Source organism: Rhodnius prolixus, unplaced genomic scaffold (assembly GCF_049639745.1).
Source record: "Rhodnius prolixus isolate KJV_2025 unplaced genomic scaffold, Rpr scaffold_3, whole genome shotgun sequence".
Lineage (NCBI taxonomy): Eukaryota > Metazoa > Arthropoda > Insecta > Hemiptera > Reduviidae > Rhodnius > Rhodnius prolixus.
In genome coordinates, this window is record NW_027411603.1 from 17,127,891 (window position 1) to 17,142,746 (window position 14,856).

Sequence of the window (14,856 nt, forward strand, 5' to 3'; positions counted from 1 at the left end):
CCTTACTTTCTACAAAAATTGAGGATCTATTTGATATATATTTGGTAGCCTAGAATAATAAGTAATAGTAAATTTATAATTCAGGAGGAAGACTAATCATTAGTATATAGAAATTAGTATATACAGAAACCGAACATTAAGAGTTGTAAGGAATTACAATAAATTTCAATGCTCTTTAATAACATAGTATAACATAAGTGAACTAATTGCCCACAATTTAAAAAAGATAAAAATTTTCTGTGAAAATTAAAAAACGTTACTGTGCGGAAGATGTAATGTTATTTAAGATGAAATTTCCGGATGATATTAATCAGATGTTACTTCAAATGAGGCGAACATAATCATCGGCAATGTGTGTAAACGATTAGAGGGTTACGTTTCATTTTATCCACCTTTTTATATTTCAATTAGTTCTTCAGAACTATCTCTTGAACTGGTATTAATATGAATTCTCTATCTCAATAAGTAATCCATTTCTTAGCTAAGTAAAATAGTTGAAGGCTATCTATTTTCTTTACCACTTCTTTCAGAAATTATTGAATGGCGTTGTAGACTTTCGAAATGGGACTTGCGTGCTCGTCTTGTACATCTGCAGTCTATAAAAAAAATATGGGTAGCCACAGAGGGATAGTGGCTTTGATGGCGCTCTGTTTGTGGGAGTAATATGTTGAAGGGAACATCTGAGAAGGTCTTAAAAGAAATCCTTCAGAGCTTAGAGTTCAAGAATATATAATTCAAGTAAGCATATATTATCTACTATGCTACATATATTATACTATCTTCTATTGGTTAAATTTCTAAGAAACTGACTGCAAAAGAGCGAGACATCCATAATTTGCTTTTGGAGTTAGAAAGCGTAATAGTCAGTTATGGAAGTCATAGAATTCTCAAAAGAATCTGTGGGGCTCGGATAGCGTAGATAAAAAATGGGAAAAAAGATTTTAAGGTTTGTACAGTAAATTTATTACTTAACTATTCTGTTTCTGTCAAACCATCTATTCAACATTTTGACTTTGCGTTAAAGAAAAGTATATATATAAAACATGAGGTTACCACTGTTTATCTTTTTTTTTTCTTTTTCCAGCTGTAAGAGGCATTACAATTGTATTCATCCGCATATTCCCTTCAACATATTACTCCCACAAATAGAAGCGCCATCAAAGCCACTATCCCTCTGAGAATACCCGTATTCTTTTATAGACTGCAGATGTAAAGTTCAGCTTTTAGCGGAAATAACTTAATGGAGGTGCCGTTGCCTTATGCTTTCTAAAAAATGAATCCAAACGTACGTAACTTTACAACACTCGATTGAACGTTTATCTCTTCAAGGAGATATCTGAGGAAAAGTGACTGCTTTTCGTTAATCATGTAACCAGCCAAGAAACATCTCCTCTTCATTTTCCACCTTATGACTTTTAAGGCTATTCCCTCATCCTAGTTTTATAAGAGCATACATTGGAATCTCTGGGAAAAAAATACAGCAATTTGACAAATATTGGGAAAAAAAGGCATCCAAGAAGGAGTTGATAGCTTGAATCTACTTTCTCAGTTGATACTTGTAATCTATGTAAATTAACATCAGACTGCATCACCACCTACTAAATTCCTCATGTGTTTCAAGTTAAAATTCAAAAACATGCGAGACACTTATCTGTTTTCCTGTTAGCAACATTAACATTTCTTTATTAAAACAGAGCTGCTGCTGAAGTAGGGAAAACTCGATAAAAGACGAGTAAATTATTTGACGGTCAAATGATAAAAAAGTATATCAATGAAAAAAGATAAAAATGCGTCCATATATTCAAAGAGACTTTGGAGGAATGGAGCACCAAAAGCCAAAGAGTTCTGCCGTGATCAGGAAGAGAAAATTTGTATGAAATGAACGATACAAGAGAGTTCAAATATGTCAAAACTAATTGAACCCCACAAAACAACCATAATTACTTTCTATGATTTATTAACGCTCATAATAACATTAAAAATAAATACATAAGTCTGTCAAAATATAGTTACCAAAATCGTCAGTATTCTTTTCGTTTATTTATTTAGTACTTAAATTTTTAAAACTTAATTTAGCAGTAACGTAAATATAAAACATCAAATAGTAAATAGTAACTTTGAAGCTTATCGAAACTAACAGAGAACATGCGCTACTACTTGAGCAGGGTCATAACACTCTTGGGAGAAATAGTGTTCCTTCGGGCAAGATGCCAGCCCAGGCTACAATCTGTCAGATCAATCAAAACCAATTGGATTCATTTGTGTTCTCTAACTCTCGAGAATTATTGAATTCATAAACATTGAGACCCTCGCTATATTTTACAATTTTTTAGTAAGTCTGAAGAAATAATAATAATGAAAATGAGTGATTAGCTTTCTTAAAAAATCATCACTCCCATCTTCAATTTAGAAAAAAAACTTTTAGAACAAACTCGAAAAGAGAGCAGAAGCTTGGACTGAAAAGTATTGTTTGTTTTTGATCCTTAAATCATAGTTGATTTCGTTGTAAATAAGAAAAGTGTACTCTATGGAAGGACTCGGACTTTTAAACTCTTATTTTTGAGTTAAGAAAAAATAATCTTGAGTCGTGGAATGAATCTCGTAGAATCGAATTAGACAAGTAAATTACTAAAAGGCATCTAAATCTTATCATTACAAAGCTTTTTAAAATATTTGCCTTGGCTGGAGTCACATAGTACATACATTATTTTACATGTTTGTTACAAATTCTTTTCTTTAAACACTATTTATTCAAATTGATTCTAAAATAAAAATAAAAAGAAGGCCATATAAAACAAATTATCATATGGCTGTCCGGGTTTATCGATTGAGTAGAAGTAAGCATTACTTAATCACTCACATTAATAAGTGATAAGTGCTGCAACTGAAGTATGTCAGGCTAATAATTGGAGATTTTTTTGGGATTCTCGATGTATGAGACTTTGGTTGATTGTCATATCCTTGATGATTGGTTAGCAAAAATTCTGTTTTAATTAAACAAAATTTCAGCATTATTTTAAAATCATTCTCTCCTGGCAGAAACAATCGACTCGTGGATGTTTCATTTACCCTTTACTTACATAGTTTATTCTTAAATTGTCTGTCGTATTAGCAAGAAAATTTTAACATTTCCTGTAAATAAGGGTATTCGTTCAATTTAGAGCCACTAATAGAATTAAGTTAAGCTTCTATATCAATGGAATAAATTATTGCATTATTTATACGGTTTAAAACAACAATAAATATGTACTGCTTGAAAATTAAAGAAACAAAGCAAAATCACATCTCTTCTATCTGTGTATCCATTCTTCAACCAGATCAACATATTCCTGCATTTAATGATTCAATCAAATAAGACTTAAACTCTCCTGCCCTTCTTTCTTTCACATACCGTCTCTTCCTCTTAAATCATTCTCTCCTTTAGATGTATGTTCATAATTAAACATCTTCCCAAAAAAAGGAAAGCTCCTGGTTTCGATCTAATTACATCCAATATCCTTTGGTCTCTCCCTAAGAATGCTGTAATATTCCTGACACCAATTTATACTTCTGTCCTTCGCAATAAAATGGAAATTCTCAATTATCCGTATGATTCCCAAAGAAACCTAAGAAACTCTAATGTCTTTCCATCGCTTACTGTTCTATCACTTTATTATCAATTCTAGATAAAATCCATGAAAAACTCTTATTAACACAAATACTTCTTCAATGGAAAGTGGAAAATTCCAACGTAATTCCAGACTATCAGTTTCGCTTCCGGAGACATCATTTCACCATTCATAAATTTCATCGTTTACTGGATAAGCGGAAGGAATATTGTTATGGTCTTCCTTGATTTAAAGCAATCCTTCGAACAGATATGGCATTCTGGCTGCTCTGTAAGTTGAAGGGTGTCTTTTCATTTACATATTACTTTATCTTCAAATCATACCTCTCTGACCGCTTCTTTCAGGTAATGGTTGGAGACCCTTTGTCTTCTTTTCGTAGAGTCCTGCCTGGGAATATTCTAAGCCCTCTACTGTATATATTATATACACTTCAGATATCCCTATCTAGCTATACGCTATCCTCTCCACGTATGCTGTTGACCCTGCTACCCTCTCCCCTGATCCTGACCCACATAATCTCCCACAGAAATGTGCAGAATCACATTACGAGTTTAGAAAAACGGTTTCGTTGGTGGAAAATAAAAATAAATAGGAGTAAGTGTCGTCATGTTATTTTTAAATAACATTTCTGAAATAATACACTTTGTGTTATCTCAAAAGAAATCATCAATAAAGTGACTGAAATTTACTCAATTCAAAGTAATGGCATTTTCTCCAATTTCTGCCACTATATACTATAAATGAATTTTATTCTCTACTTTTGACTAAGTGGTTGTGGGGGGAAAACATTTTCAGAACGTGGTCAAACTTAGGAACAAACATCAACCATTTATGGAGATCAAGTTAATACATGTCTGATAAAGAATCCATAACTAAAATTAAATTGTAGAAAAACCTAGGAAGGAAACTGTTATGCCCGATGGTCAGTATTCCTGGCGAGGCGTAATTTGTTCTCACACTGGCTTTCGTACCTAAATATGGTGGTGGGCACAATGCCCCACATCATTCTGCTCCTAGACTACAGAAATTGAAGGCACTCTGTACTGTACTTTCCTTCCGCCTTGAGTTTTCAATGATGTTCAATACTTACTTTTACATCTTACTTTTCAAAGTTTATCTAATGCTTTTAGGGAATGTAAGTTAAAAAGAAAAAAAAAAGTAAACTATATTACTGACCCTATTAGAAATGTGACTCATATCTAGAATATTTTGTTGGCTCGCCTTGTGTTAAAATAGTATCGCCGGACTCCCCCACTTTTATACCTAAACACTAATTCACTGTTGCTGAAACTTTTCCATATTGCTTCTAATGATATATTTGATTTTAACTTAATAATTTTTAGTTAAAGGGGCCCGAAAAAAATACTTAGTACTCTAATACATGTGTCGCTTTAATGCTGTGACACTTTTTCTGTTAAAACATGACACAATTTTTAATAAATCCCTCATCAAAGTGGAAAATATATATTAATTAAATTTTGAACATTAAATTTACTATTAATGTCTCTTTGAAGATATATTTGTCCTCTTTAAATCAAATAAAGCCAGAAACAGTGTGACTCAAGTTTAAATATTTCACTTGAAATAAATGTGCAGATAGTTTCATTTGACAAATTTTTGATTCATATTTCATATATTTTTCTGTGCAAGGCGCCGATTTCCGGGATAGGACTTGGACTTTATTTAATGGTTAATATGATGATTTAATAGTTACGTACGTTTGCTAATCACCTCCGTCCGCTACAAGAAATCCTAAAAATATATTTCAATATTTATTGACGAGCGATTGAGTTCATCACCAATCACCAATAATTGGTCTTACCAATAATTATTGCACCAATATCTCCCTCAGGATTTTGTCACTTTTATTGCAACAGGCGGTGGCAATTTACGTCCTTTGTAAATTACGAGGAATGCAACGGTCTATTTTTCTCTTCATTCTCATTAACTTACCGTGAAGATGCCCTCAAATAATATCATTTCCGAAAGCGTTCCGTCTCACAATTATCACAAGAACTTTTTCGTTCTTCAAGCCATATTTTCCGGTTATTTTTCAAATAACTTGGATATCAAGTTTTCATATAAGTGTAAAAAAAGAATAGTGCAATTAATCTTATTCTTGTAAATTGGATTGAGCCTGGTTTATGGTACTCTTTGTAATGAAATATTGTATTACATGTTATAATACTCTTCGTTGACACTTCATTCCAGATTAAATCAAAGTAATAACTAAATTTCCCCTAGAAATAGGAAAACACTTATTTTAGATTTCATTATTAAATTTAGTAAAAATGTTTCATAAAATATGATTTTACTTTTTTTTTAAGTATTCATCCGTCTATTTTAATTTGTCAATGAACCTTGGACAAAAGGCATTTCTGTCCAATCTGATAGTAACTTAATTTTCTAGCCAAACAGCTCTTTGATGATTAATTCATAAAATTATTTATTTCAGTTAATAAGGTTCCTTTCTGCTTTATTTCATCTTTATGTGGTGTTTTTTTAAGTTTAGGAAATCTTATTTTTACTTTCTCCTGCTACACTAGGCTAGTGGAAGTTTTGGAGGAAAATCTGTTGTTTTGGAGCTACTCCAAACTCTTAATGTTTGCTTGCTAGCGCTTTGATCCTTTTTGTCCAATCGGAATATTCCTTTGCGGACTTTGTTTTCAAAATAGGCCTCAAAGTCGCAGCCAACTTTGACGTCTAACCGGAAACATCAGCATAAATGTCCAGACATTTGTCTCCATCTCTTACTTCTAAACTTTCGAATCTTTTATACTTTTTAGATGCATATACTCGGAAAAAAGTAAGTCCTGATTGAAGTCTTTAGAATTATATTCCTTCCCTTTCAAGGTAACAAAGTAAAGGTCAGATATTTTCTTTGCTTTAACTGAGATTGGAACTATTCCTGCTATTATAGCTTCTACACATTCTAATCGCTATAAGGCTCGGCTTCTTTCAAACTTGTAAGGTATTGTTTTGTCAAAGCCGTTAATCCAAATAGGACGGCATAAATAAGTAAAGGTAAATTCACAGTAGTAAATAGCGGAATATCCAAGACCCCAATCCATTTTCGCCTATCTTGATAGGCTGTTCCATTACCCAATCGGTTTTGTGTTTAATCTGACTATTCCATGTGGATTTGTAATTTAATATACACCTACATATTTTAGTTCTAATACGACCTGAATTTTTTTCATCCCATTTTGTTGGAGATCAACACATATCTCACGGTTAATCTGCCATCTAAGGATTTTTCCCCATTAAGATTCAGTTTTCTATTTCTGGCCAAATCCGTCATCAATATGAGGGTTTGGTTGACTGTTGATTGTAGGCAAGTAGTTTGTTCCATTTACGAAAAGTTGAAAATTATCAGCAAAGGCAATGGCATAGCAATGGATATTTCAGTTTCAAAAGAAAATCATACTAGATGTTCTATAAATCTGGACCGCACAGCATGAGCCTTTCGGGCGGATATCCTTTAGGGCCATACAGGGGTAGTTGTTCCTAATCATGGCTGCCTCACGATTTTTAAAATAGGTTTTTATTAGATTAGATTGGATAGATTTGCCGGGCATTCACAATTTATGAGTTGTTTTACATTTTCGGTCTTCAAGCAGCATTAAAGGCATCCAAAGATATTTTTAGTGTTAGCAACTCATTCTCCTTTTCTCGGAGTGCTTAAGAAATTTCGACGCAAAGAGGTGCATCTGTTGCACCTTTCTTGGAATTGATACAAGACTAGTTGAATTCAAAAAGTCCTTGATTCGAATTGTTTATAATTTTTTCACTACTTCACAAAGTTCAGGATAAGACTAATTGCACGAATTTTTTTTCTTTAATAGAGATTTCTTTGCCAGCTCTGCTAAGTAAAATTACCTCTGTTTTCTTCCATTTTTCGGGATCGTGCTCCATTTTAAATAGTTATTTCACAAGGCTACGAAGAAAAACGTATCACTATTAAATGAATTTGCAATTATCTCACTTGTTCAGACCATCCAATACGGGATATTTCTTGGCATTTAAATCTCTGATTGCATTAGATATTTCTTATTCTAAAAAATGTGTATCATTTTCGGTTCAGATATTGTCATGCATTTCTTTTCTTGTCGTTCCATGTTAAGACCATCAGATTTAGAGTAAAATGTTTCCCATACTGTTTTTTGTCACTGTCATTGAACCATTACTTTTCTCAATAATAGAATTCATTGTCCTCCCGGTACTTTCTTAGATTAGAAGCGGCGATAAATGGAAGTATGGCGATCGTGTCAATTTTCCTATGTGAAGTTTTCACCGTTTTGAGTGTTTTCCACGTATTGTCTATGGAGTGTATGAGCAGCGTAACTCAAAATGAAGAATTGTAGGAAGTTCAAGTCAATATCTGATTAGGTATCACCATCTGAACTTAATTATTGATATAATATCTCTCATATGAATTTTTTTTCTCGGCTTTTGTCAATGAATTTAAAATGGTTAAAAAAAAAGAAGTTTATATAATCATTAATCAAATGTCTAGAATTAATTTCAAACGTCTCAAAAGGAAAGAATACTCATCACAAATTGTCACATGTACCAATAGTTTTCTCCTTCCCAAATACCAGATCAAAGATTCTTGGCAGAGTAAACTGTTTGGCAGAAAACAAAGTTACATTTTTAAAAGTTGAAGCCCTCCACGCCTTTGCCCTAATTAGAATTCATATAGAAATTCAGTTTCGGTTGAATATTTAACTGAAAATTTCTGTTGAATAAAGGTTTATTTGAAGCTGATAAAAATAATTAGGAAAATATTTTAGAATTCAATACATAGATAATATTTTGACTTGAACAACAAACTGACACTATCTTTACGAATGATTTTTTTTAAAGGAGTACAGGGGGATATAACTTCCTATTATTTCTTTGATGACTTAAATTATTAGACTGCCAAATATTTCAATTAAACCACAAATACGGTTTCTTTAAGCATAATATTTGACGCAGATGTCTCAATTTTTCCTTACATGAATAACAAAGTACCCAAAAACAGTGAGGCCTTATAGTTTCTAAAAATGAAAATTATTTATTCAATTTATTTTCTACCTTTAATCTTAGATCTATGTTGATAACAGAATAACAGATTGTTTTTTAACTATAAAAAATACTTACTAATCTCAACTAAAATAATAAGATCAATTTAAAAATTAAAAAAAAAGGGACATATATTAAAATTAAATTAAATTTTGTTTTCAACTAAGTGGTTTTAAATGGAAAGCCACCGATAGTTTGGTGGTAACTCCTCTAATATCACATCCCGTCATCTGCTTTACCTGTTTCTGGGGCAATGGGACCTGCAGATGCAAATTCAAATAATATTATTTTTTTAAAAAAAAATAAAAAACAAAGAGGTTTTTACAAGATTCCCGAGAAAAATATAGATATACAGTTTTCTTTCAAAGAGAGATCAAATTTAAACATTGCAACTTCCTTTTCTTAAAAAATAAAAAGTTTTCGAAATTGAGTTTCATAAAAAATACTAAGGTCTCCTGATGCAAATTTATTTTTTGTTTGTTTCAGAAATTGAAACGAGTTCAGTGTAACAGTAAGGTTACAAGTAAAATTTTGGTTCTCTTCACTAAAGAACAGTACATGTTTGCTTAGAGCTAACTTGATCATAAGGGGATTCCAGACGGTAGGATAAGCTATAAGTAAAATAAAACATTTAAACCTTACGATCAAAATGTATCGTGTATATTTATACACCACAACATTTATTAGAGCAATATGCATAGATGTAATGGCTATACTTTTAAACTATGGGAGATTATTATTTCAATTAATTGAGCTACCTATAATCTGTTTTAGTAGTTTTGACATTAAATAATAAGAGAACTAAATTAATATTAGAATTCTGTCTTTTGCAAAAGTGCTTATAAGATATTTACATTCGTAAAAGTGTTCTTTAAAAAAATCTAATTAATAAGAATATTTATTGAACTTAAACATGCAATTATATAAAGCATAAAACTGAGTGTGAGTGTGTGTATTTGTATATATGTGTGTATGAGTGAGGTGGAAAAGCGAAAGAACTATGAACGCCTGATGGAGTCTATATATATCAAAAAAGACTGGCTTCAATCCAGACAGTGGCAATGCTAATGGCATTCTGCCACAGACACCAATCTACTCCACCATAATAGAACCGTTTCTTATTCTTCAGCGCTCCTTCTAACTATGAAAATAAAGTATTTATGTTACCCGCTTGAAACAAAGCTAATGAAACGATGGGTTAAAATACTGATGTTAATTACTGTTGAAGAATATAAAGTTTTTTTAAAAAAAATTGTATTACAAAATCAGTACTTATTTGCTGTTATAGCGACCAGTATATTACGATATCATAATTTTGATTAGTACTGAAAAAAATGTAAAAAGCGCTTGCTGCTAAACCTACGGCTCTTTTTGAAGAACAAGGGAAAAGCTTTAAGGGCAGCATACTTTGCGGCGTTCGTTTATAGAGTAGAGATAAGAATATGCTTATGGCGGCCATCATGACTTTTTTTTTTATGAGGCTTCATGGAAACTGTCGAGTTAAACCGACAAGAAAGTAATTTTCCTACAGAATTGTACAGATTAATAGACTTTAGTTGGGTACCTCTCCATATTGTGAAGTGAAATGAGATAATCCCGCTTTAATTTACACATCAAAAGGCCACCAGGAGAATGGACACTTACTCTTACAATTCAACAGTTATGAACTTCCAAAGAAACGAAATTATTAAACCTCAGTCAAGTGGTCAATGGTTAGGTCGCGGTCAAACGGCATTTACAGTTGATACTTTAAAAGAAATTTGAACTATGTCGTTTTTCGGTTCCATAAAGAAATAATACACTCAAAATAATTTCCTATGAACTTAACTTTTTCTCTCAGCAAAAAGAAAGACATACTCTAAATGGCCGAAAAGCTTGATGTATTGAACTCCTTTTGAACTCAATCTTTAGTCCAGATTTTCTCATACAGCACATGACACACTATTCTATTCTAAAGAAAATTTAATAACTTCCAAGGCCAAAGAATGGTGTAAGAAAGAAACTAAACGGCTGGCGAATTGGCTTACAGCGGGCAATCACTATTAACTATTAAACTAATACTTGAACATTTCATAGAATTAATCTAAATATACCTAAATAAAATAACAATAACGAAACTAGAATCTTGGAGAAAAACTGGCTTAACAGGCCAGTATATATTTGAATATAAACGTTTACTATTTTAGGTTTCAGTATAAGTTGAAATTATATTTTTATTACGATTACCATCCTTATATTTTCTTCTTTTGGCGATGTTTTATTATTATTATTTCTTTTAATGCAAACCCTTAATATATTTTATTATCTAATCTGATTATTGAATGAATTTCAATTGAGATATTCAGCTCTAGAAGGTTAAAATTTACAAATGTTTATTTTCTCTTATTTTTTGTACATTTTAAAAATTTACACTCAAATAACAAATTTACATAACACTATACATGAAAATATAAATCAATCAGGACATTCACTTCTTTACACTTATGCAATATAAAAATTAGATATTTATAAATATATATAGTTACCTATAAATGGTCATACACATATTATTGTTGCAATAATTGCACTTAATTTGTATGTACAGATTAAATACTCCAGACAATAATTATGCCGCTTCTAGTGCGATTCTTTTTGGCTTTTCATTCACTTTTTCTTTTTCTACAGAATCTAAAAATAATTTACCATTTATATTGATGTTAACAAGCAAAAATACAAGATTTGATGAAAATTTGGATAGGTCTGCAGTGCTAGACAATATCTTCCATTTCATATATCGTAGCACGCATGTTAATTGTATCCCTAACCGGTTTTGAACTTTTATATAACACCAGAAGTAGATTAATCAGTTTGGTGTACAGATTTCGGCTTCACTTGCCGAGTCATTAAGTGAGGTAACAGCCGATCAGAGATGTAAAACTATACGACGAATAAAATCGAAGATGTTAATTTGATATTTTAGATTAAATAAATTACCTGTTGCCGGCAGTTCAGGTTCAATAGCTGGAACTTCTGGTAATTGTTTACTTATTTCCTCTTCTTCAAGTTTAAGAAGTTCATTATATTCCTTCTCTATGTCTTCTTCATCTTCATCAGTCAATTTTCCATTAAGTAAATCATTAATTTCCTTCAAAATAATTGATTACATTAAAATTAAAATTTCTAATTTCTTAATAAGCGAAAACTTACTACTTATTAAACAGTTATCTTACTTTCTGCTTCTCGATTCCTTCTTTTGTTTCATCCATTATTCTTTCAATTTCATCAATATTCAATACTTCATTTAAACTCTTCAGCGCTTCATTGCCAATTTTCAGTCCAGCAACAACCTAAAAAAGAAAACCAATCGCAGCTTTGAATAAAACTCTTGGGCAAACTTTAAACGCCACATTACTTTAATTGGAAAAACTGTTTCATCACTCTGATATTATATCATTGAATCACAATATTTAATTGGAGTTTGTTATTTAAAACAATACATTCAAACGGAACACCCTTTAGGCTTGGGTTATAGCTGTGATAGGAAAATGAATAAGAAAAGTGAATCTCTCTCCCAACATTCTCGAAATCATTAAGTGATTTTTGTTTTAGACTGATTGTCTCGAGAAAACAATAAACTAAGAGGTACAAAATTTTTAAACCATTTCTCTACGGGGATGGAATTCAAATATTCAACAAATGTTTAATCGCGTTTAAATCGTTTTTAAAAAATAAATTAAAGCTTAATCGAAAAGTGGTACTAGACCTACGATAAATAAAGTGATTAATAAAAACAAATTCAAATTATTGAAAATTATTAACTATATCTCATATAACCAAAGTGTTCCCTTTTTGCAAACAGTCGAATTTATTTCTTTAAATAAATAAATAACCTTGACTTCAACTTGTGCAAATTCAAGATCTTGTATCATTTTCTCCAAGTTCTCAAGTTGGCCATCAGTCTTTTCCAGCAAATTCTCCTGATATCGCTTTTTTTTAAGAAGAAGTTTAGCTCTCCTACAACAAAGTTCGTTAATTTTTTTTAGCTCTTCTATTGCAGAAATAAAACTAGAATTCTATATTACATTTTTTTCAAAATTTGCCTATAACATTAACAAGCAAGCACTGTTTACTAAAATAATATTGTGAAAAAAAACTACTTTCGATGTAAACTTGTATACCAAATTTTGTTCAACACAGATTCAACTGAAACACGCAGAACTTATTAGAACTAGTCACCTCTACAAAAATACATAAAGCAAAACACTAAACCTAAGGACAATCCATTTCTCTTCTAAAACCTTAATTCCTACGTAAACATTAGGAAATAATGTCTAATGTATGGCATAAATTTAATTTTAGCAATCCCTCGAAGTAATTAATTAATTCGGAATCAACCACTGTACCATTAATTGAAAAGTAGAACAGAGAATATTGCAAAAATTATGAGAAATAATTATTCCAGCAAAATTATCACTGTTCTACAGAGACGGCTCATCTATCATGATATTGAGTTTTGGGTCAGAGTGGTAGCAGAGTCATTGGGGTTATTTATTTATTTTTTTAATTTAAGGCGCGTCCACATTTGAGGTGATTGGCGCCTGGAGCTTATTTCAGAGCCTTCCTAGCCTCCGGACAGTGTTGTCTGTAATTAGAGAACACTGTCCATTACCGATTACATTGAGCTGTAAGAATCTTCTATGAAGAGAAAAGTTGGAGTTATTAATTAAGTATTGTGGAACCTATTATTTACAAGAACAGAAAGAACCAAATATATCCAGCGCTCTATGGAAATGAGATTTGGTCTGTTACAAACTCGAACTCCAGATTAAGTACTTGAGATGGATATTTAAAGTCTTTGACTTTACAAAGAATGCAAAACTCTTTAGTCTACGGTCAAAAAGATTTCTTAATTCCTTAAAAAAAAAGGAGTCTAGGTGATGGTTGGCTAATGAAAGTGAAGCCTGCAAACGTAGAGCAGATTTATGGAAGTTGGCTTGATGAAGGCGGCAAAGAAAAAGCCACATAAACTAAATTATAAATTAATATAATTAATATTGGAAAAACGGCATCGAAAATCATTTACTTCACAAGTCATATTTCAGTTACTTTCGTTATTGGTTTTTTGTTTTTACTCAATCGAGTCAAAATAAGTAATTCAGTTTCCCTAAATTTGAAAAAAACTTATTTTGTCCATGGTCTAAATATGTGCATAACTTTTAATTTTAAAGCATTTGCTTTATATAGTATTCTGCTTGTTGTTCTATACTAATCTGCTGATGAGTAGTAATCTAAAGATCTGAATAAAAAATGAATAACTTACTCTCTTTGGCCGCTAGTGAGTAATTTTTTAGCTAGTAATCTTTCATTTTCCAGTTTCTGCTCAATCTTGATTTGATACTGTTTTAACTTATCTCTTTGTTGCTTCACTTGCTGGAATAAGTACACTTGTTGTTACGTTTAACAAATAAAGGTAAACCTTATCAAATGCAATAAATATATCCATGTTATTATACACTATACAAAATACATGATAACCACGCAAATCTCTTATCTGATAAGTGAATTTAATAAATGTAATAAATTTTTCAACTATAAACTATTTACTATAAAATAAAATTAAAAAAAAAATCGAACGGATTTTTCAAACGAAAGAATAAGAGGATATCTGATATTGCTCACCAATACTGCTTTATCATGTTCAGTTACTCTGCTCACTTTCTTTTTTCCAAATAAATTCCCCATATTAGATATATAAAACTTTGAACACCCTTAAGTTATAAATTAATCACATCATTCACTCGAACACCTTATACTAGTCCACATAACCTTTCTTTGTAACCGCAGAAAGACCTTCCCTTTGTTTCTGTCGCTCTAACCTTTATTTTCATTGTACAAAAAAAAAAATGCTTCTACTTCTTTCTTTTAGTAACACAAACAGAGAAGTAAAAAAGATACTGATTTTCTGTCTGAATTCTTATTGTTTCTACAATATTTTTCAAAATCACAAATTTTTATTACGGAACTGTGATTGTGCTTGACAAAATTTGATTGATTCATGTTACTTCTCTAACTGCCATTAAAACCTAAAAATTCCAAGTTTCATTTATTGCATCTATGTCGTTGCGGTAAGAGTCAGAAAAAGGTCAACGTAGAAACAAAACAAATCATAAATAAGCGTAAGATAACCTCTCAAAGTGAATTG

General features: G+C 31.3%; 1 protein-coding gene across 2 annotated transcripts; it reads right to left on the minus strand.

Annotated features, from left to right (window-relative positions):
* Window positions 1-8,793: 8,793 nt before the first annotated feature.
* Window positions 8,794-14,855, minus strand: Vps20 (vacuolar protein sorting 20). Of its 2 annotated transcripts, XR_012457712.1 has the most exons (7): window positions 14,334-14,855; window positions 13,975-14,084; window positions 12,545-12,668; window positions 11,885-12,001; window positions 11,649-11,799; window positions 11,201-11,342; window positions 8,794-8,935 (listed from the first exon to the last, which is right to left on the minus strand). XR_012457712.1 is itself a non-coding variant. In XM_074125642.1 (6 exons), exons 1-6 carry the CDS (start codon window positions 14,394-14,396, stop codon window positions 11,281-11,283), a joined length of 627 nt encoding a protein of 208 aa, XP_073981743.1. In that variant the 5' UTR covers window positions 14,397-14,855; the 3' UTR covers window positions 11,024-11,280. The 2 variants fall into 2 exon arrangements, 1 of the variants encoding a protein (XP_073981743.1); XM_074125642.1 differs by lacking the exon at window positions 8,794-8,935 and having other exon boundaries at window positions 11,024-11,342.
* Between the last annotated feature and the right edge of the window lies 1 nt (window position 14,856).